Here is a 23,153-nt window from a genome sequence, read left to right as displayed (position 1 = left end):
CACCCCGCCCCCGTGACACCACGCCGGCGCCCGGGTTCCTATTGGCCGGGAGGAGATGGGGGCGGAGCTGAGTGACGCAACGGCTGCAGCAACTGCTGTGACCCGAACCGGATTTGATTCCGCTCGTGGTCGCCAACGGCCGTAACCGTCTGCCTTGAGCCTCCGCCGCCGCCGCCGCTGCTGTCATCATGGCGCTCAGCGATGCCGACGTCCAGAAGCAGGTACCGGCTGCGGGCCCCGGCCCGGAGTGGGCAGCGCGGTTGCCGCTGAGGCCGCTGCTAGGTCTGTGCTGTCCTCACGGCCCGGCTAGGGGTGGGTGGGAGCTGACGGGGCGGAACTAGCGTGAGGAGAGGCGCCGCGGGCGGCCACGGCAAAGCTTCTCGCGAGGCGGCCTCCAGGCTGCAAGGCAGGGTTGTCCTTGCCTGCAGGCCGTGTTAGGCGAGGGGGCAGCCTTGCCTGAGCTGACGGGCTGTCCCACTTGGAAGAGACCAGGTTGAAGGTGGAGGTGACAGTTCTGAAGCAGCAGCTGCTGGAAATGTGTCCTACGGCTGACTCACTTTTTAGCTTCTGAATAGGGTCTCCTACCATGCAGGTGGAAGCAAGGCAAGATGGAAGGGCCTTCTCTGGGAGACGCAAAAGTTCCTGCAGAAGTTGATTTTTTTTGTCCCCCTGCCCCCCCCCCCCCCCCCGGTGGCCACACATGGGGGAACTTTGCTGATACGTTTTGTGACAACTCATGACAGGCTATAACAAAAGAGATCAGGAGAAGTCTTTAGACCATCTACCGTGTTTAAATCCATTTTGAGGCAGATGAATACCCTAGACGAGCACTGTTTTCCAGATTTCTCTCTAAGGCCTTTCCATCTTTTTTTTCTTATCGCTATACTCAGTTTAATTAGCAGCAACATGGCATTTGTGCAGGCTGTTCAACTCTCTTGAATGCTTTTTTTCATTCTGTACCTTAAGCAGCGTGATGCACCTGGGCTTCTCCAGCAATGGAAACCTACAAGGCTAAAGTTTGGGCAGCGATGCTTCCTCCAGTCAGGACGTTCTGTCCTTATTGACATTAAACAGTGCCCTTCCCTAAAAAAGCTGCTTTGAGCTGGGTTGAAGGTGGTGTGGAGCATTAAAGACTGCATAGATCCAGTTGAGGCTGGTCAATGGAGTTTGCTACGGGTGATGGGCAGATCAGTCAAGCTCTGTACGTCCTTTGCATCATAAGCACATAGTGTCTCACTTTCTCATTCAGTAAACATAGTCTCTTGGCAAGGAAATGTCACATTGAAAGTAAAATCAGTAGCTTACCTTTCCCCATAAGGGGAATTGTGACGTTACGTTCTCTTGCTTCTTATCTGCAAAGATAAGATTTTTTTCCTTTCCTTTCCAGATGATTATAACAATAAATCTGACTTTGGGGGGCTCTTGCTCAACTGCCATTGGCCTGAACTTCAAAAGCTGGTTCAGGATATATGGATATGCTAAACACGTAGTGCAAGTAGAAATTCACATGTGTGACCTTTCTGTAATTTTTTTTTGCTGCTGAAACTAGGGTGATCCTCTCAAGCGGAAAAAAGAACACTGCTAATAACATGCTCCGTTCTGCATGTGTATGAATCCTGGTATGGACTTGGCAAACGATCCTGTGAACTGCTACTACTTGCCATGCAGCTTTCAATAATTTTCACGTTGACAATTCTATTTAAGTAAGATTTTTTTCCCATTGATAGGTTTGCTTCTTTTCTTCTGATAAGTGATTTACAGATTGTTGCATGTAGTCTGGATGGTCATTTCTAGTGAAAGTCAATCTAACAACTAGAACTTACCATGGAAAGGATAATCAAACTAGTACTGTTACAAAAATCCTACATTCCTTTCTATAGGAAATATTGCTATGTGAAAGCTATGAACTTCATTTGAAATTAGTCTCTCATTTAAAAATAAATACTTCTGCCTGCCCTATTAAAAATAAATCTGTTCACAGATGTGAAAGCCTTACTTAGGATCTTTATTCATTTCTATGAGAAGCAAGAAGAGCATTCAATATAAAGGAAATAACGGTGGTTAGTCTAATGTATTATTACAGTGCAGACTAGAGGACATGGGTGCCATATCACCTTGCTTCCATCTTATTCCTCTAACTTATGCAGAGGACACTTCTTGAGCATCTGGAACTGTTTAAAGTAGTTTTCCAAAATTCAGAAACCAGCCTAAGCTGGAAGAAATTGCTTAGTAATACAAGGATTACTGCAGCTATAAAACATCCTTAGTCTCTTTCAGCATTAGGCTATTCAGCAAAATTATTTCCATATTTTATCTACCTCCCTTCTTGTTTCTAAAATACAAGTAGATCTAATGCTTGGCTTGACCAGGCATCTAATCAGGTGAGCAGGATAGGAGGCTCAAGTTGTAGGTGGACATGCTCGTAGAAATGTTGCAAACTGGAATTAAAATAAGAGTTGCTGACGTGATTTTGAGAATGGCGATATTATCATTCATTTCATCCATTGTACTTGCTTAAAATCTTCCACTTATCTATTCACTTCTGTTTTTCTCATTTATATGGACATGGTGCTGTTCTGCCCGTGTCAGTTCTCTTGTCACATTGCCACCTTCTTACCTCTTTAAATATTTTATTTCAACATGAGAGTTTATAAATAGGATCTTTCATCCACGTCTGTTCAGATCAGGTTGAGAAATATTTCTCTTCACTAAGTGCAAGCAAAAAGTCAGTAGGGTTTTATGATCCACTCAAGGATAACACGTTTGCCTGTGGAAATGGCTATGTATGTTCAAAGGTGTGGTTTGGATGTGTGTGAAGCCTTGTAATGTGCCCCAAACGTGAACCTAAACTAAGCCCAGGTCACAGAATGGCGTGTAAGCATAATAAGCAGAACTAACCATAATTGTTTTCCCTGTCTTTGAGCTGCTGGGCCCATGCTTTATAATATTTTGGAGTGGTTTCAAAAAGGTTCTTCAAATCAAACTTATTAGTGCATGACACTCTCTAAAGCAGCATGGGACATACTTAATATGGTCTTGATCAAGTAGCACAGCTATCCTTGATTTCTTCTTCCCCAGCCCCTCCAAACTAATATGCAACTACTTTGTAAAATCACTTAGAGTTGTACTACAGAATAGTATCTGTTTTTATTGAACATTTTTGCCACAAACTCATGACATGGTAAGTTTCTACAGAATTTACTGCATTTGTCAAGAAAGATTTCCCTTATGTGTAAAGGAACTTCTGGTTGTTCAGATCTGCCCAGAGTGATCGGTTTTCCTTTGCTTTCCTTTAAGCAGTCATCTCGTGTGGAGGGCCCAGGTTTATTCAAGTGCCGTCTATGCCTGGCTTGGATTAAATGTGGAGTCTCTGCTCTTCCATGTTTCACGTGAATGTTGTAATGGTTAGACCACTTAATTTTAGTGTACGATAATAATTTTTTTTAATTCCTAGGAGGAAAAAAAAGCCTTGTTCTTCACTTGGTGAAGAATGAAAATATTCATCTTCACACTTATACAAACTGACTTTTTGGTTTGTTTTGCATAGTTGCGACGTTCTTCTAATTAGATTCTTCTTAAGATATCCAGTGAAATGGCATTATACAGAATTATTAAAAGAAGAAAAAAAATTGATTTTTCTTGCAACCTGTGTTACACTGAAGTAATATTTTGACCTGCATGCTCAATTTAATTTCTTTGAAGAACAACACCATTATATGGATTAAGGAATGAGTATGGAGGGGCCTACTGTTAAACTGAGGAAAACAATTATTCTCATCAAAGTCCTTCCCAACATAAAATGTTTTCTTTTCTCTCTCTTGTTGTAGATCAAGCATATGATGGCTTTCATTGAGCAGGAAGCCAATGAAAAGGCTGAAGAAATAGATGCAAAGGTAAAAATGGCAGTTCAATGTCAGTAAGTGCAAAAGGAGAACTGCATCTGGCATCCTGTTTTGGCAGTTGCATGGAACAGTCCTATAACACTTTTGAAAGATACAACTTACATGGCGTTTAGTCTTTACATAGCAAAATGATGCTACTAAATAAAAGGGATGTTTGTTAGCTTTTGACAAATCAAATCAAGACAGCTGAGTTGGGGCTACTCTTTTGTCCAAGCAAACGAGACCTGAATGTTTGCGTGAATACAGTAGATTAAGTGGAAGACCCTCTCTCTCCCCCCTCACCTCCAATACGTAACTTAGGATCACTGAGGATTAAGGGACTTCTTTGCTTAATTATGAATTCTGCTTAAGGTTCGTCAGAATAAACTGTCATCCAAAGGATTCATTTTAATTTTTGCTCGACTTCCATAACCTGTTAAGCAGAGACATTGTGATTGTCCTTGTTTGGATTTCATGCTGATCTACCACAAGCATTCACACGTGGACTTGCATCAAAATGATAAAAGGTGAAAGTTAAACTGGTTGAATTTTATGTTAGTGAAAACTTACTTGTGAACCAGTTCATAACTGTACCTAAATTTGTGTAGTCAACCGGAGACTCAGTTCTGGATGTGATTTAGTAGGCATCACAAGGAAGTAAAGCATAAATTTAAATTTAAGGCGTGAGTTGAATTATTTGCAGAATCATTCACTTGGGATAATTCAGAAGAGAATGAGCAAAACAGTAACCTGCTGACAGAATATAGACGTTTGCTGAAGAAGGATCAATGGTGCCTTACAGCCCTACCAATCTGCATTATACCAAAAATCTTACTGGTATTAGACTCAGCGTGTGTATTACTGTACTAATAATCTTCCATAAACATTTTGATCTAGACAAATATTTGATCAGTTCTAAAGCAGGTATTCTTGATGACCTCCAAGCAGAAGTCAGAAGTTGAGATTGGATACTCAGGTATAAATATGAAAATTTCCCATGTGTTTTCATATGCTATCTAGCTAGGCTTTTTTAAAAAGATAAGACCTGCACTATCACTATCCTTCTTTAAGCATTGCTTAAAATAATGGAATTCACGGACACTGAGGGCTGAGTAGCTTGTTTTTTGGTAGAATCTCATGTAGCTTCTGTTTCCTTTCTGGTTACAAAAAAACCTAAACCAGGCCTGAAGCTCAAGACAAAAGGGAGATCGGCTTCTTAGCTCTTTACTCGCTGTATAACATATAGATTAAATAATTATATGCCCGAGAACTGCAAAGAGAAACGTGAGCCATCAAAGACGTTGGTGAAACAAACTGCTGCTTTGTTAGCGAGGTTCAAGTTTAGCAAAAACATGCTGAACTCCCACTGACTTGAGTACTGGTTGAAATGCTTTGTTTGTATGGAAACAGAAATGTTATCATCCTGGCATATCCATGAATGTGTTCTTAAAGCATAGCCATTTCATTTTGATTCTGTTTCTTTTTTTCAGCCCGTGGAAACAATTTCCACTTCAGTTATTTGATTTTTACTGTAGGCAGAAGAAGAGTTCAACATTGAGAAGGGTCGCCTTGTTCAGACACAGAGGCTGAAAATCATGGAGTATTATGAAAAGAAGGAGAAACAAATTGAACAGCAAAAGAAAATGTGAGTTGCTTAGGTTAGGTGGTTGACTTCTGAGCTTTTGCGGATTATATACAAAACTGTTTTTCCCTGGGTAGTGGACAAATTGTAGCTAAAATACTGAGTTCTAATTTTGAGTTTTTAATATTTCTGGGGAAAATTATTGAAGAAGAGCTAAAATATTGTAACTGCTAGGAGGTCTGGTGAAAGAATCGTCTATGTTTCCATATGCAGTTAATATGTAAAGTTCTACCCTGGTATGTTACCTTGGGACTAATGATCCTGTCAGGTTTTGTTCTGGTGGACCGTTATGGAAGGAGAGAGTTCTGCATTGTGATCATTTGTGCAAGTTCAGAAACAGATTCACACAGGTCAACAGGCTTGTCATTAAGCGTTGTAGAATTGTTAGCCTTAAGTATAAAGTATACAGTTAAATGTAGTAGTTCTGATGTCAGCGTTCAAAGTTTGATGGATTGATTCAACTTTTCCATGCAACTTGCAGTCAGATGTCCAACCTGATGAATCAGGCAAGACTGAAGGTCCTCAAGGCAAGGGATGACCTTATTGCAGTGAGTATCTCTGCATTAAAGACGTGGAGAGTTTTTCCCTACCGTGTGTTAGGAAGTGATCTTATCCATTCTCTGAACAAAAATATGGTTTATGGTTGAGTGATGTCTGCTTCAACACACAAAACAGCTTTCCCAGCTGCTCTGAAAAGTCATTAAGTGTAGTCCAGCTCTTTTTTATCAACTTTGGCTTATCTTCAGTTTCAGTTTCCTGCTCTTTTAGGTAAATGTAGTTCTTTACCAGCAATATGGCAATAAGCAAATGTGTTTATAATTTGGGCAATAGTTTATTTCCTTAAAGAACAGGAACTCTCTTTTGCACAACAGTTTAGATAAATTTCAAGTTCTGTTTGCCTAAAGTAACATTTCTGCATTAAAGCTAGCAAGGCATGGCTTAAGCAAGTAGGCTTAAAACCCCACTTAGTGGGTAGTTCTACCTCCATTAGTGGCCTCTAGTAGATCAAAAGGTTTTTCTGATTCTAGCAGATGACAGGTATAGGGTGAGTGATCTTTTACCAGTGCAGGCTACCTGTAGTCTTAGTTCAGTGTTACTCTATTTGTCTTACATGGCATGTAGTGTATTCCCCTTCTGCTCCTTATACAGTTTGCAAATGTTCTGTTACTTTTTTACAGCTTCCTTATCCCATCTGAGAAACAATTTGAATGCTCCATATTCTAGCTAGATGGTGCTGTTGAGCTACTGGAAAAGCAGTGAGACCTGTAGAAGTTGAAAATAAAAAAATTAATGTTGTTCATATTGATGCTATTCTGAAAAAGGGGAATTAGCAGAAGGAAGTCACCAGTTTATTGATTCTTTAAATCTAGTTTCAAATTTCAGATTGTATTTACAGAAAGGAGGAAGGTGGGTAGCTAAAGCATTAGCTCTATTGTGGTAGTCTCTACTGGGAAATCTCTTCCTCATTTATCAGCTGACTCAACCTCATGCTTCCAAGTAATGCACAGCACTGTTCCTCATTTTAAAACACTTAAAGTCACATGCTGGAAGCTCATTTTTCCCTTATCAGATCTTTAGCCTCCTTCATGAACAAGAGATGAGTGTTTCCAGAAATGCTGTGTTATTCCAGGATGGACAGTATGTTGATCTGAGGTGGTCTTATATTTTAGTACTGATTCTGTTAACGTGTTCTCTTCTCTTAATCTCCTTGAGGCAGGACAGTTAAACCTTTTTTATTATTTACTTATTTATTTTTATACCAAACCATACCATTGCTTTGTCTGAAGGAGGTATGATAATAGTTCCGTTCTGGGCGTTGTGTTTGAGTTGACTAAAATTTTTGTCAAAATTCTTCCTTGATTGATACAGATTCCTTGAATAACGATATTCAAAAACAGCTATTTCAAATTAAAAATAACCTTTCACTTTTAAATTTTGACTTGTATTTACTTAGAATTAAAAAAAAACCCTAAACTGAATGTTACTGATACAAAGGCAGGTTAAATTTCTTTGTCTATAAAGCTGCTAAAATCAGTTATTGGGACAACTTTCTTAGTTTGTTAGGCAATGATTTACAACGTGTTTCTTTTGTCTGTCTGAGTTAGTTTTATAAATGCTAGACCTTTAGTACTGAAGTCTCACTTTTCCATGAAAAAAGGAGTTACTGTCTGGTTACAATGGGTTCAGACCAAGGCAAGGAGGGGGGAACTCTTGGAAAGGATATTGTATCGTGCGCATAGATGAAGGTCTAGCTTGGATGAACACCAGCTGGAGTGTACATTTACGTGTTGGCAGGGTGTGATAGCTATGTTAGGAGTACAGAAAGTTGGTAGGCATGAAACCAAATGCCAAACAGATGGGCTCTACTGATCTGATTTCTTCTGAATGTAGGATTTGCTGAATGAGGCCAAGCAGAGACTTGCCAAGGTGGTGAAGGATACTGCCAGGTACCAAACACTGCTGGATGGACTAGTTCTACAGGTAAATATTTAAATCACAACAAATAGCTGATAGCAGCCCTGTCCTCTAAGGTGTCCTGTCTTCAGTCCTCAACCAACTGTAGAGGTTACAGTTATTGTATGAAGTCTAGATCATATGTTGCTGAAGGGGTTAGTTTTAAACATCACTTCCACTGTATCTTTCAGTCTTGGATTTTGAACAGATAAGACTGTGGCTGCAGCTTATTTTGGGGTGCAGAACCTAGTATAACAAGCAGCTGGCTTCTGATATAAGAACAGTTGCAGATACCTACATTGTACATGCACATTTAAGATATAATGTGCACGCTTTAAGCTTCTACAGTAAGTTAGAATGAGCTTCTCAAGCATGCATTTGTTTAAAAGCTGTTTCTCCAAACCCAGAAGTTGATAGTCTTCTGCTTTTAAAAATTTCTGAGCATTTGAGACTTACAAGTCTTGGCTTTGACAGAATTTACGGTGGTACGGCATACATCTGTGACAGACAAATAAAACACAAATCAAGGCTTTGCTTAGACCTCGAGTACCGTCCTCTAGTCCTGAAACTTAACTGCTAGAAATGAAGTATTGGCCAGGGTCTTACTATATTTACTCTTGTGACCACTAGTGCCACCTTCTGGTATGAATTAGTCCTTTTGCCATGGGCTCACACAGAAATAGGACACCAGCTCTACTTTCCTCAGTTTGATGACAGAGAATTTTTAATAGTGTTTGCTACTAGCTTGTATTTCGAATGAGTACTGTTGTTTCATTGCCACGTGTAGATCTGGCCTGTGGTATTGCTGTGCGTCAAAAAACGCGTCTCACCTTTGCAAGCCGGACGCATCTGTCTTGGCTCATTAGAACTGACGTGCTAAGGGATCACCTCCTCTTTCAGTGCTTATGTGTTACTACAGCAGCTGCAAGGCAGGAGTTATTAGAACAAGCACCTGAAATCACTGCATGCCTTAATCAAGGGCTGTACAAGAGCACGTTAGCTTGGCAGCTTGCTCAGTCTAGTTATACAGCAATGATGCTTGTGTATATGTGTACATTACCTGGGCAACTCACTCCTAGGATCAATACATTTAGGTACACTTGAGCTCCAAGTTTCTTGCTAATGCAAGAAGCACGTAATATTTAGTTGTAGGTTCTTCTGGGTTTCCCATTGGAAAATATCAGCGGTGTCCTTTCTCAGAATATATGAGGTGACCTTGTAAGCAAAGAACTAGTGCATCTTTACTAAATAAAATAGGTTAATGGAACTAGTGCATCTTTGCTAAATAAAATAGGCTAATGGTGTCACTTTTTGGTCACCCGTTTGATCAGCTCCTGTCCTTTCTTGGGGTTGAACAATTCTAAGACAATTAAAATATTAATTTTTTGATACTGTAATGGTTATCTTGTGCAGGGATTCTACCAGCTGCTTGAGCCCAGAATAGTTGTTCGGTGCAGGAAACAGGATCTCTCTATGGTTAAGGTAAGATGCCTAGAATAGAAAGAAAATAGCCATACGCATAAAAGCTGAGACCTGGTAGAAAATATTTCCTGCTCAGATCCTACCTGTGCAATATGTAAACAAGTAAAGCGCTTCTGCTGCAAATAAAATGCAAGAGGACAAGTATGCGCTTCAACTTGGGGATCATTTACCTGTTTGGGTATTACCTAGGAAACTTTAGATGCCACAATATTAAGAGTAATTGCTTTTGGCTCAGAAGTCATACTGAAAGAAAAAAAAAAAAAAAGCCCCAACCTCAGCTTTTTATTACTACAAGCAAGTGAATAACCAAATCTAAGTGATGTGCTAGCATTTATCAGTGCTTAATTAGAGGTTTATTTTGTATCTCAAGACTGCTGTACAGAAGAGCATTCCCATCTACAAAAATGCCACAAAGAGAAATGTGGATGTTCACGTTGACCAAGACAGCTTTCTGCCAGAAGACATGTAAGGAAAATGGGAGTCTTTTATATGGTGCACTAACTAACAGTTTTTTTCAAGGCACAGCTCCTACTAGGGCAGTCTCAGAAAATTATGTATGGAATAACCACATACTTTGTCTGCTGCTGTTCTAGTGGAATTTGGCATCTCATATGAATCAAGCATAGATTCTGCAATTTCCTCCAGACGAGCACTGTCTTAATCAGAAATGTCCATAGAAGTTTTGTGCAACCTCCGGTCTGTTTCACACTACTGAAGCAGACAGTGAACAACCTTGTAAACTGTTAACTACTGGTGTTTTAGAAAGGGAGAAGACAGATGGAGCCATGCTTTCTGTCTCGAGAAGCAGCAAAGTATTGAGCGATAAGCAGGAATATATGGTGCTACAGGGTGTTCACTCGGTGGGGTTTATGCAAGGTCTGCAAAGCTTTATTCCTATATAGTGTAATAAAGAACATAGAACAAAGCTATCTATTCTAGAAGTCAATCATCTTTTCTTTTATGTGTGAGTAAGCAAAGCTTCTTGCTAGAAGCTCTTCAATTTTGAAAATTTGAAATCTCCAAGTCTAAAATTTTCTTCTGTAGTGACAAATTTCATACCTCCACTTGAATTTCAAACATGTGAACGAGGATTCTTGTATGCAGCTGTGGTCTCAAATAACTTTAAAGATGCTTTGCTTCACTGCATCATTTTGTCCTTACTCTTACTAAGACATCATTTTTAAAAAAAGTTCTGATCTACATATCTGACACTCCCTTAAGTAGGAATTTGGGATAATGTCTCTGCTACACTATGGCTTTGGGATGTATCACGGGTCATTTTTGTTTTTTCTTTTCCTTTTTTTTTTTTTCTTTTCCCTTTTCTAGTGCTGGAGGTGTTGAAATCTATAACGGTGATGGTAAAATTAAGGTTTCTAATACCCTGGAAAGCCGGCTGGATCTTGTAGCCCAGCAGGTGAGTTTGGCTCCCAACCAGTGTGAACAAGGTATAATTAACTAGTTTTATCTTATAATTAATTAAATCCTTGTGTTTTCAATGTGATACCAGCCACAATACTGTGTGGGATCAGATTTCAACATGGATGACAAGTAAAAAATTGTGTTTGGAAAGGAAGGAAACTATCTGCTGCTTGTGCTTTTCTACAACAAAAAATGACTTAGCCCAAAATGATACCTTTTGAATGAAGTATGAGCATAAAGCTCATAGAAATCGTGATAATGAAAGACTTGGTATGGCTCCACGGCAGTAGATGTTGAATTACTGAGGCTAACTGTAATTACTGAAGTTAGCTTGAGTACCAGGAACTTTGGCTGAGATCCTATCATGTAGCCTACTGAAAAACTAGCTCTGGCATCTCTTCCTCATGCTGCACTATAGGTAAGTCTATAGACTGGAATGCAATACATGATCAGATAAAGGCTTCAGAAAACTCGCATGAATTGACTTCTTAATTTTGAATAGTAGTCTAGCTATCACACAGTGTCTGCAATAAGGAATGTACAACAATTGTATTGCCTGTTAAATATAAATCATGTACTGTTTCTCAACAGATGATGCCAGAAATCAGAGTGGCGCTCTTTGGTGCTAATGCCAACAGGAAGTTTTTGGACTAAACCTCTATGAGAGAAGGTGGAATCTCTTCCACTGCCATACTGAAGGGATGCAAAAGCATCTGGTAATTTAAAATCTTGAAATGTAACATTACTGTGTCATCCAATATCTGTCCTTCAGTGGAATAATTTTGCATACCTGCTGTGCTTAGCCTCTCCACTTGTGGTTAGAATGTATTGCTAAAAGGATGTGAAGACATACGTACTCATCCAGAAGTGACACTAGAAAGTGGAGGATTTGGGCTCTTGGCTTTTCTTGCACTGCTGTGGTGCTATAAAGACAAGTGGTCCATTTGGGATCACTCTTTGCTTTGGCCACATCTCTCTCAAGTTGTCTAATCTGTGAAACTGTCTAAATTGCTATGCTGCCCGTGGGACATCCCTTTCCAATTAAAGTCTTCAGTGTTATAGGGGGCGTGCATTCCTTCCCAGGGTTAATTGTTTAATTCATGTTACTTGGTCAGGCAGAGTTTTCTGTTCTGTATATGTGATTTAAAAAAAAAAAAAGCCTGAGCCTGTAAAACTTTATTTATTAAAATAAAAAAGCGTGTGTGTATGGAGTTCTCCGTAGTTTCCCTCTGGGTGGTGGGCAGCAATCTTGAAGAATGGGCTTGTGTGTATAAGGACTTGCTACTTGTGGGTTTTGTGTAACAACTGTTCTGCGAAGGTAGAATTCAAGTGGATGGAGTACTATCATTGCTATTTGCTTGAGTTATGTTGGATAGGTTAGCACTTTGAGTAAGGGACTCTAGGATGAACTTCATTCTTCCTTAAAATGAGTCAGTAGCTTTGCTATTTAACCCCTCAGTCGTCTTTCACAAGACAGAGTTAGAGTAACGCAGCTGTACTACTTAAAATGGATTATATTTGTTGTTATATCTCCATTGTAAGTTCACTGCTTCTGTGCAGGAGATCCAAACCATACTGCTTTAGTAATTGCATTTCAGGACTTGAGGAGCAACAGCTGCCTGTGCAGCTATTCTCTTTTCTTGTGAACCTTTAACAGCTTAAAGTTTAAGTAATGCATTCATCTTCACCACCTAATCTGTTAAGATTTACAAACATTTACTCCTCCTTAAGTGTAACGAGTATTGTCTCTACCTTATGTGGCAAAGGGGGGAGAAATTCTTGAGGTGACTTTCCACGGTGTAACTCACTGCCAGAATACCTGTAGCTTCACATAGTGCTCGATTCTAAGATTTTTTTTCAGGGAAATACGAAACTGTTCAGATGAATTAGTGCTTGAGCATGTTTTACAGTCATGATCTCTTAAGTACCACACTGATTCAAGAACAGCTGGAATTTTACATTGTGCTATGAAGAATACTTGCCACTTACTTCAATACTTGCTGTTACTTGTAGCAACGCTGCATTATGTAGGGTTTTTAACCTGAGGCCCTTTCCTCTAAATGTGAGATAAACCTTTCACTGGCTCCTGTGTCTAAAATGGAGATTTAACTGCCAAGGAAATCTCAAATCCCACGTAACTTAATCTCCATTTCTAAAAGAAATGCTTTCAATTCCCTCTTACAAAATAAGAAAGTTTAGCAAGTGTGTGGGTTTTTTGTTTTTTGTTTTTTTTAACTGCTCTTCTCTTTTGTATTTTGGTATCCAGTTCTTGCTTTCTACGTAGATGGTATGGTATTTATTCTTTTAGTACTTTGCTTTTCAATAGATTGTTTTATGACTGGACAACAAATGTATCAGATTAATGTTCTACTCATTCTAGACTAGAAATAACCATTACAGCCTCCATCATTGCACCTGTCGGTGATCTAGCTCCCTGACTATATGCTGGGCTCTGGTATTGTGACGTATCTGTAGTGAAGGAAAAGCCTTCATGTGTGCATGTTTATCTGTGTTGTGTCTTGGTTTAAATAGTGCTTTTTGGAGCAGGTTTGTTGCAGTCTTTTCTGATAGTTTCATCCAACTCATCTAGTTATCTGTCAGTGCTTTGAAAATGCAGCTGAACTTATCTGGGCCCTTATTGTCTCTGTGGCTGGGGTTAGGTACAGGAAATCTAAATGCTGAAGTAGAGTGCACTGTCTGGGAATAAAATAGAGGGGAAAGACGAGGGAATTACTATCTTTGGGCAGTAAGCACTGAGAAGACTTCATGCAAGTCATAAGATCAGATGCTTGTGCTACTGCTTCACTTGGAAAACTGATACGGGCAATTGTCTACATGCTTTATACTAAGTCACAGTCAGAATAAGCTAAAAAGCAGGGTAAGGAAGAGACAAACGGCTTGATTTGTTTCTGTTGAAGCTGATTTTGCAGTGATGGGCAATGTTACAGTATAATCTTCGGGTAGGTTTCATTTAGAAAATATTTGCATTAGAAGTTATCAAGACTTTCTCCAATATCAATAACAGAAGCATGCTTGGCTGTGTCAGAGGGATTCTTCATACAGGGTCTGATGGTTTGCTCCCTTCTTGAAGTTAGAAAGACCTGTACAAATCCACTTCTTGAATATTTTTGAAATGCAAAATAAAAAGTAATAAAGTGTTTGACAGTGGAGCTCAGTGGAGCATACTGGAGTTGCTAATTACTATATTCTTTCCTCTGTTCATTTTATGAACACGTCTTTTGAAGTGTGCAGGAAAGAGGAGGAAATACCCTCTGTCATCCTGACTCGCATACAGAAAATAGTGGCCTCAAGAATGCTTTCAGTCTGGGGGAGGATGTTGTTTGTTAATTAATCACTTGAGCAGCAGAGTCTCAGAGCAGCAGAGACTGTAAGAAGTGGTCTGAACAGTTCATCTGTATCTCATCTGACGTCTCAGACCAGTGGTTTAGTATCCTGTCCACGCGAGCTAACCAAAGCACTATTGCTTATTCAGTTGATTGGTTGAACTGCAGACCTTTTCAGCTTGAGCCCGTCACCTGTGACAGGAATGCCCTCTTGGACCAGCAATTCCTTGCAAGAAAGCACTGATCAGTTTTACTCCTAGGGGCAACCAGATGAAAGAATATAATTACATAGAAATGGTGTCTGGATTACCTGGAACACCCTTACCTTTCATCCCAGGTACTAGGGGCTGTTACCAACTCTTATTACCTTAGAGATGCAGGGAAAAAGTGGAATATGCAATCCAGGCTCACTGAATATAGTTAGTGAACTTGCTGTGTCTTCGCCCAGGCCTCTGTTCAGCATTGGAAGACAGCTTTTTAGAAGTAAAAGATGTGAAACAAAAGGAACCTTTTTAGGAGGATTTCACAATTCCTTGCTAGAGTGTTGTTGCAGCACCATTTTACTGTTTGTACTGCTGACTTAAGCAAATAAATTAGGATGCACAATTTCTGTTTTCTTACTGATTCACCTGATGACCTAGGGCAAATCAATGAGGATATTGATCTTTATCCGTCTTTGTATAAGCATGCAGCCTACTTCAGGTGGGTGTAATAGACAAACCTTCAGCCAGACCAGCACATTAAGAAAGGGACTGGACAGAGGAGAACAAAGGAGGCATTAAATAACATAAAAGAATTAAGTTGTGGTAGTAGAGGCAGGCAACACAAATTAACGGAGAGCGTAGAGTTGGTTCTGTCTAGTGCTGGAAAAGGAGTCGGGGAAATAGATAATGCCCCACTTGTTCTGCACAGTTGGCCTGTGGAAAATTGAGGAGCTGATTTGACACTAAGTGATCAGTAGAGGACTTGAAATGTTACTGCACATGTGAGTCACAACCCTGTTTTTAGTACTGAATTTTCACACGGAGAGGTATTAGCATTAATCAGAGCGACACATGCTGTTGGAATGATCCCTAGAGGTGCACGCAAGTGTCAAGGTGAGAGAAAGGCTAGAAGAAAACAGCCAGAAAGCATCTGAGAACTGAAGCTTCAATACCTTTATTAAGCCAGTAATGGTTGATAGAGCTATAACTTCTGAAAGGAAACTCTGAGCTGGCTGTCAGTGAGTGAGTGCTACTGATCAGAGAACTGGTACGGAAAGGCAGTGTTTAGGGAGGCTATTAAAGTCTTAAGTGCTCAGGTCCCTTCTCGGAGCCAGTCTCAGAAGAAAACACAGCCAAGTCTTGTTTAAAAGCATTGCAAGTCTGCTGTGGGGGTGCGCATGAGGGAGGTTGCGTGTTGCTGCTGTGTGAGGAAGCCTCTAACACAAGGATGTTGCCATCGATTGCCTGAGATGTTAACAGTGGGGCTTGAAAGCCAGAGGCCTTAGAGATCTCTAGCAGACGGATGAAAGTCTGAGAGAAGAGGGAGGAAGAGAGGAAAAAAATGTGCTCAGGGATAGGTGAGAAGGGCTGTCCTGGATCTGGTCCTGTTCCTTGTCTTTGGTCGGTCGCTGAGGTGCTTCCCCCAGCTCTTAGGGCGCCAGCATGGAGGACTCGGTGCCTGCGCCTGAGGCAGGCCAAGTCTGTAGCTGAATCCGACAAAAGCCTGGCTATGTGCCTTTGGACGCCTGCCATCCAGGGTAGGTCACAAGTCACATTGCACAGCCAGAGACAAGCTAAAAGAAGAGGGGGACCTTGCGTGTGGTATGCCTCTGTCCTGACTGATGATATTAGCAATTAGTGGGCAAAAATAGAAAAATACAATCCCTGTTGGAAAACAAGAAGAAGGGTGTTAGATAATACCTTAGACAGGGCAATATATGCATCAAAAGGAGGCTGGAGATATCTCTGTAGATCCAGAGCATGCATACTACGTACTAAAGTAGTCTGGGAGTGTTAAGAGAAAATTTATCCATTTGTTTAATTCTAAAGAAACTGCAGTGAAAGGACAAAAATAAAAATTTGGAAATAAAAGAGAACTACCCCATAGGAAAATTCAAGCCAAAGAACGTTCCTTGGTTAAGTGAACTCTGCGCTGCTCTTCTGAGGAGTGAAGATTTGAGACTGCTGTAAAGTAGTTTGGCAAAAGGTGTGTAGCCTTGAGCTAGAGCCCAGACAGACTGCTGCGTGGTTTGGCTACGTCTGCCATTTGATACAGTCAGCTCAGAGGTGCGGGAGAGACAAGGGGGAGCCCCTATCCTGCATCTCAAGACGTGCTTGCAGGGAACAGGCTGTGACAAGAAGGCCCTTCCAGGGCTGGGAAGTTCCTGCCATTCTCAGCCAAGGTAGAGCTGGCTAGGAAAACCCACGTCTGTCTTCCTGGACACCTCTTCAAGAGGATCCTATGCTACTTCTTTGGTTTTATGTTAGATAAAATAGGAGAAATACCTGTAAAGGGCATTTTCAGGTTAAAAATCATACTGAAATGCAACAAACAAATGGTGTTTCGCAGCCTGTGTTACGCTATTGGAATCATACCCATCTTGCTTTAGGTAGCTTGAGCCCCATGTGTTGTGAAAGACTCAATTTATGTAGTAAAACTGTTAAGGACCTTCCTAGCGTTTCCAGAGGCCCTGTTTTCATCCTGGGCCGAAGAGCGTTTGCATGCAACCAGCTCCTTTTTCCAGCCAATCTCTGGCCTGCACATCGCCTACCTAAGGACCAGGTGACTGCACAGCCTTCATACCGGGCATAGCACCAGCTGCAAACGCTGTGACTGTCCAGGATCATGGATTTCTACCTACCATCTGCCAGTGCAGAAACATCCATATTTTTCAAATAAAAGACTTTGGAAGTCTTTACAGACTCTGTTTACAAGTAGAGGGAGGGGGAGGACATTGGTTCTTGAGCACCTTTATAGCATGAGCCTCTGATACTTAAGGGACTTGTCCCTCTCCACAGCGTTAGCTTTGTCAAAGCATTTTCCAACAGAGGTTGTCATCACTTTCCTAACCTACCTGTACAGATGGGGAAACTGAGGCATAGAAAAAAAAAAACAAGCTGACAAGAGCAACCATGCAGTACCTTGCCGAGTCATCCTGGCCCCTGGCTAACTCTTCTGCCACTTTTTTGATCCAGCTTCCCTCTGCTTGGAGTGCAGCTCCTGTGGGAATACATGCTGCAGTCAGGAGGTACCGGAGGCACGAGGATTACAAACCAAACCAACACCGGTGTGTGCTGGAAACTCTCAGTTTCTCTTGCAGTGGGATGCTGGCAGCCCACGTTGGTTCTTCAGCCCTGTGTATAAGCAGGGTTATATCTCCCCTTGCTTGCTGACTGTTGCCTGGAGTGGGATTTTAACATCTTTCTCCTAGCAAGTGTCCCTTTTAGACAGAAGGTCACAGCAGCCCTGTGCTGGGGCCTGCTGCAGACAGAGCCTTCTTGGCACATCGGCTGGAGAAGGGCCGGTGCTTTCCCCTCAGGGGCTCCAGAAGGGCTGTGGGTCCCCTCACTGGTCATGAGCAGCAGCTAAGCGCTGGAAGTTAGTCCCAACACAACTCCAGAGTGGGAGCAGAGGCATATTATTACTCTGGCTAAACATGAAATTAGGAGTATTTTCCCACATGTGCACAATGTTGAGCAGTTAAAGTACAGCCACTCATCCCACGCTTCCACCCAGGGGTTTTGCTCTCAACTGCAAACACTTTGAAAGCAAATTGTAGCATCGCTTGCCAGGGCTGGGACAGCAGGAGCCTGGAGGCTCCTTTCCGCGGCTGCCTGGGTCCTTTCCCAGCCATCCCTGCCCGCTGCCGCTGCCCTCAGGCCCTGGGAGCGAGGGAGGACTGCAGAGACCTCACTGGGACACAAAGGGCTTATTGAGGGCTGGATCCCTGCACCAGAGGAATTTGTGACAGCCCCAAGCAGCAGCCTGGCCCTCCCTTCACGCCTCCCAGTCCAAAGCAGGAGGCCTCACCCGAGCTTCTAGGAGCCTGAAGCTGAATTTCCAGCACCTTCGGGGGACAAGCAGCAGGGGACAAGCCCTGACTCAGCTGCCAGGTACCGTCCCTCTCTGCCATCTGTGACTTCTTGTGGAGGACAGCTCAGACGCTGCAGGACAGGGAGCACCGTGGGACATGGCCCTGCAGAGACACACACACACTGGCATGGCCGGCTGCAGAGATGCCGCATTCCCAGTGCAGCTTGCAGCACCACACAGCTCAGGGCACTCGCAGGGCTGCTCCCCTGCTCCTTCCTCCAAGCGCACGCTCCCACTGGTGTGCACCAGACCAAGGCTGCCTTTATTCTAGGACATGGCCTGCAACAGTGGCCTCTGCTGTTTGTGGGCACAAAAAAAAAAAAAATCCTGACATGGTCCTGATATTCTGTATCACAAAAAGAAACTGCCTTCTCACTGCAGCTGGTGATCAGCTTTAAGTTGTGAAGCTCAAAAAAATGCTGTGAGGGTTTTTATTAACTGGAGCTGGGGTACTATTTCATGCTTTTCTTAAATATACCAATATTTCCTTGGTCAAAAAAAAAAATCAGATGATTGCCAAGGGCAGACAAACTTCCTGAGATAGATACTGCTGGATCCACAAACTCCAGAAACTAGATACCTCACAGATACCTACACACCAGCTGCACAACACATATATAAACACACACACACACACACACACACACACACACACACACACACACACGCACACACACGCACACACACACACACATCGATCTATCTATCTATTTAATCTCTCTCTCTCTCTGTGTGTGTATATATATATATATGCACATATATACATACAAACAGACAGATATATAAATATATATATACACACACACACACACATTTATATATACACCAACACACATGCAGCCACATGTGGTTATTTACACATACCTATGAGAACAGCGGCCAGAAGAGATCGCTGCTTGCCAGCTTGAGTGTGCTCTCTGGTATGACCAGCATTGCTCCACAGCCTTTCCTAAATAAGGCGAATGAAGGGTTAATTCGCACCATGAAGGGTGTTGAAACCCCCCCCCCCCAACTGCGCACACACTTTTGATGTAGCCCAGCGAGTTCAACAAAAGGGAAGGGAAACCCAACACACACGCATGCTCTCGCGCTCACTCTCTCGCTCTCTCTCTCTCACACACACACACACACACACACAGAATTTCATGCAGCAAGAGTGTGTGGTCTCAGCTGGTGATGGTCTACATGGATGGTGGGGGGGGGTGGGGAATGCTGTGGCTGGCCCAGAGCCGGTGAATGGCGGCATCAGCACTCACGGCCCTTCCCACGCTCAGGATAAAGCAGAGCGAGCACTAAGCAATGATAAATTTGGGTTAATGGGAAGGGCTCCTGCGACAAATGCATGGGGCCCTCTGATAGCCCCTGAATGTTTGTTGGGGGTAAGAGAAGTCCCTATCATGGGAATGGTCCGTAGGAGGAGAAACACCGGCAGAGCAGCGAGGTCTCCTGCGCCCGCAGCGGCACTGCAGTTTCGGGATGGGCACATCCAAATTGGTTAACGCCTCGGGTCGCCGACTTCCTGCCTGCAGCAACAACCTACACAGAGGCAGCTCTGCTGCGTTGGGCCAGGGGAAGTCACTGCTGACTCAGAGCGATGGTCGCTTCCTCACTTACGGTCTAAAAAATCTTTGCACTTTTGCTATTTTTATCCCAGAGCAGCTGCAAATACTGCTGCAATTCAGATACCGGTACTAACCTCTAAAAGCAATTGCAAATGGCATTACGCCGGCTTTGCCGATACCGTCCTGCCGCACGGAGTTCCACGGACGCTCGTGGGCGCCGCAGGGAGGCAAAAAAAAAGGAGAGGTGGTGGAGTCTCCTTCCCTGGAGATATTCAAAACCCGTCTGGATGTGATCCTGGGAAATATGCTCTAGATGTCCCTGCTTGAGCAGGGAGGTCGGACTAGATGATCTCCAGAGGTCCCTTCCAACCTCAACCATTCTGTGAGTCTGTGATTCTGTGAAAAAAATGTTTGCTTGCAGCCTCTCTGAACCATTTGTCTCTCAGTTCCACTAAGTGACCCCCTTGCTAAGTCATCTGGAGGTATAAAGTAAATTGGAGCAACCATCTGGCTTCTCTCTGTTCCTTATTTAATAGATCACTAACATATCTCCCTGCCTCTGATCGTTTTTATTGCTCTTTACTCATCATGCCTTTTTCATCTTGTATTCTCGTTAGCTGCCAGCTACGCATGACAACTGGGAGCGATGGCTGCGCACACCAGAGGGCCGGCTGGGCTGGAAACAGGTCGGCCTTTCTACATGAGTGGCCGGGCAGCCACGTGGGGTTGGCATCAGGCTGGTCCCCATTGCTTGGGCCACGGCAGTGGGAAAGAGCCCTTCAGGCTCCCTGTGCAGACCAGCTGACGAGCGCCAGGGTGTCCGAGGGCAGCGATCCCCCCAAGCCATCCCACCTGCGCTCTCGAGGAGACAGGACGGGGCAAGACCGTGACTTCCTCTGGCTCCCGGCACTGCCAGGCAGCTGTGGCGGCCCTTGCGTCACACGTGGGCAACCACAGGGCTGGTACTGCACCTCACAGGGGCGCATGTGGATGTATCCAGCCCACGGCAGGAGAACAACCATCCTACGCAGCCTTTAAATGGCTTAAACTAGCTAGGGGCTGAGAGGCAAGTGACACTTCAGCAGGACCATGGCCTGCCATTCAGGAGATGGCCAGGTGATTAATTGGTACCAGTTTTCCTCCCCTTTTCCAGGGTGGTAATTCCATAGGATAGGATAGGATAGGATAGGATAGGATAGGATAGGATAGAACAGCCTGGCAGAAGTGATTTCCTGCACGAGCGATGGGAAGGGCAGAGTCGAGCACTTGCCCAGCTGCGGAGGGACGGGATGTGTTGCCGCTTCCCCGCACGCAGCTCGAATCCCCTGCCCTCCTCGCTGCCCCCATCTAGTCCCACGGCTTCTGCGGGGCAGAGCTGGTGATCAAACGCGCTTTGCTCTCATTTAAACGCTGAGCTCTGGAGAAGCGGCTCCCTCCTTCCCGGCTAACGCTTTCAGCAGGCTCCAAGACATCCAGAAACTGTTGGCTCTCTGATGTTATTACTGATAACCCCCCTGGCCGAGCAGGGATATTGCTCCGCGGGGAAAGGAGAAATGTGAAGCTGTGAGAAGCAGCAGCCTTGGAGGTGAGGAGCGAGCCTGGCAGAGGGAGGCCCCCGCCGCCGACCTCCAGCCCCAGGGCAATAGCCAGCTCTGGAGAGGCAGGTGGGGTCCCAGAGACCCCCCCCCTCCCCCCTCCCCCCCAGCAAGGGACAAAACAGCAGGTTGCAGAGAGTGAAGGAGCTGTGCGGGAGCTGGGCCCCGTCCCCGGGACGGACGGGTGCCTTCCCAGCCCCGCGGTTCGGTCCACGAGCGGGTCTGTCCTCCTGACAGCTCCGCTTCGCCCCGCGCTCGGGACGCAACGCTCTTCTGGAAAAGAGGTGGCAGCAAAGTCGATGAGTTTCCTGCAGGAACAGAAAAGAGGCTGTCTGACACATTAACTACAGCTCAGCTTGGGCAGAGGGCAGAAGTGAAGTGATGGGACGCCAGGGGACGTGCGGGTACCCCCCCCCCCATAGCTGCCCCAGGTGTCCTCCTGGGCCAGCAGTACCCAGCAGAGAGGGTGCCTTCGGCTTGGCTCTGTGGCCCGAGGCTCACGTTAGCCTCCTGACCTCTCCGAGACATGCAGCTAAGGAAAACAGGGGAGGGGAAAACCTGTGGAGCGGACTGAAGCTTGGCTGCTTGATTTCTACAGTGCAGCCTCCAAGCTGAGCTGCTGCTGTACGGACATCTCCCTTCACTTGGATTTTAACCTTTTGCCTGCTCATTTAGGTGACCACAGAGGCAACAAAAAAGGTTTTTTGCTCCAGTAAGCATGGCAACCCCCTCCCCCCCCCGGCCTCCTGCGCTAGAGACGCTCCATGGTCCTCGGTCCATCGGGTCCCCAATGCGATGCCGAGTGGACCTTCAGCGGCGGGGAGGGCTCCTCTCCCGGCAGCTGCGGATTTTGGAAGGGCGGCAGAGAGCGCACGTCACGCGCCTTTCGGGAGGCACCAGGGGGGAGGTGGGTGGGTGGGAGCGGGGGAGGCGGGGAGCAGCACCTCCCGGGGCACCTGGAGCGAGGGGGAGCCCGGGTGCGCGGAAAGGCACCGTCTGCCTGTGCTGGGGCACAGCGAAGAGCCAAGTTTGGTACCTTGGCAGCGATGAGCCCTAAATACCATAGGCCTGGGGCCAGGGCACGGGGTACAAAATCCTCTGTGCGACGGCCAGCGCCTGCGGCCGCTGGCTTCGCTTCAGCTGCGGCAGCGGCTGCCCCTGTCGCGAGATGTCGCTCCGCTGGAGAAGGCGTCAAGCCCCCACGCGCTGCCTCCGACACCCTCCAGCCCCAGAAATACTCACTCAAGTGTTTTAAAAAAAAAGAAAACAAGAAATTTCGTTACAAGGGAGTTTGTCTCCTCTTGCCATGAGAGGAGGGACAGCTTTTAAACTCTCCTTTCCAGGCATGACTTTTTTGAAACAAAAAAAAAAAGGCCGTCAAGGTAACATCACCTGCAGCCTGGAAAACAGAAAAATCAGCCGTAATCGGACTTGTGCCAGAATCTGAATTTCCGATCCCTGCTGTGATAACAGGCAGTGTTGTCAGGGCAGCCCCATCCCCGCAGGCCCCCAGGAAGGAGCAGCCTTCCCTGAGCTGCGGCAGCGGAGGTGCCCCACGGCCTCCCTTGCGAGCTGGTCGCCCTGACGCTGTGTTTCTGGCTGCGCCATGGGGAAGGGATAGGGCACATCGCTGTTCAGCGAGTAACCCTGGGCCCTGGCACGCACGGCTCTGAGAGGGGTTTCCAGGCCCAGCATGA

At 44.4% G+C, this 23,153-nt stretch overlaps 1 protein-coding gene and 1 long non-coding RNA gene across 2 annotated transcripts; one reads left to right on the top strand and one right to left on the bottom strand.

Moving 5' to 3' along the window:
• Window positions 1-41: 41 nt before the first annotated feature.
• Window positions 42-12,085, top strand: ATP6V1E1 (ATPase H+ transporting V1 subunit E1). Its single transcript, XM_068947643.1, has 9 exons — window positions 42-221; window positions 3,828-3,893; window positions 5,417-5,526; window positions 6,005-6,071; window positions 7,915-8,004; window positions 9,391-9,459; window positions 9,830-9,924; window positions 10,786-10,873; window positions 11,470-12,085. The coding sequence occupies exons 1-9, from the start codon at window positions 189-191 to the stop codon at window positions 11,530-11,532; spliced, it is 681 nt and encodes a 226-aa protein (XP_068803744.1). The 5' UTR covers window positions 42-188; the 3' UTR covers window positions 11,533-12,085.
• Window positions 11,697-19,349, bottom strand: LOC138067597 (uncharacterized). The gene is made up of 5 exons (XR_011141765.1): window positions 19,324-19,349; window positions 19,164-19,248; window positions 18,237-18,402; window positions 17,348-17,426; window positions 11,697-16,090 (listed from the first exon to the last, which is right to left on the bottom strand). It is a non-coding gene; the product is annotated as an uncharacterized lncRNA (long non-coding RNA).
• Between the last annotated feature and the right edge of the window lie 3,804 nt (window positions 19,350-23,153).

This window comes from Struthio camelus, chromosome 1, assembly GCF_040807025.1.
Source record: "Struthio camelus isolate bStrCam1 chromosome 1, bStrCam1.hap1, whole genome shotgun sequence".
NCBI lineage: Eukaryota > Metazoa > Chordata > Aves > Struthioniformes > Struthionidae > Struthio > Struthio camelus.
This window is presented reverse-complemented; position numbering and strand designations above follow the sequence as displayed.

Coding starts and splice junctions, on each gene's coding strand:
- ATP6V1E1 (XM_068947643.1), top strand. CDS start 189: ATGGCGCTCAGCGATGCCGACGTCCAGAAGCAG. Junction 6,072..7,914: donor CAAGGGATGACCTTATTGCA/GTGAGTATCTCT, acceptor TTCTGAATGTAG/GATTTGCTGAATGAGGCCAA. Junction 9,460..9,829: donor AGGATCTCTCTATGGTTAAG/GTAAGATGCCTA, acceptor TTGTATCTCAAG/ACTGCTGTACAGAAGAGCAT.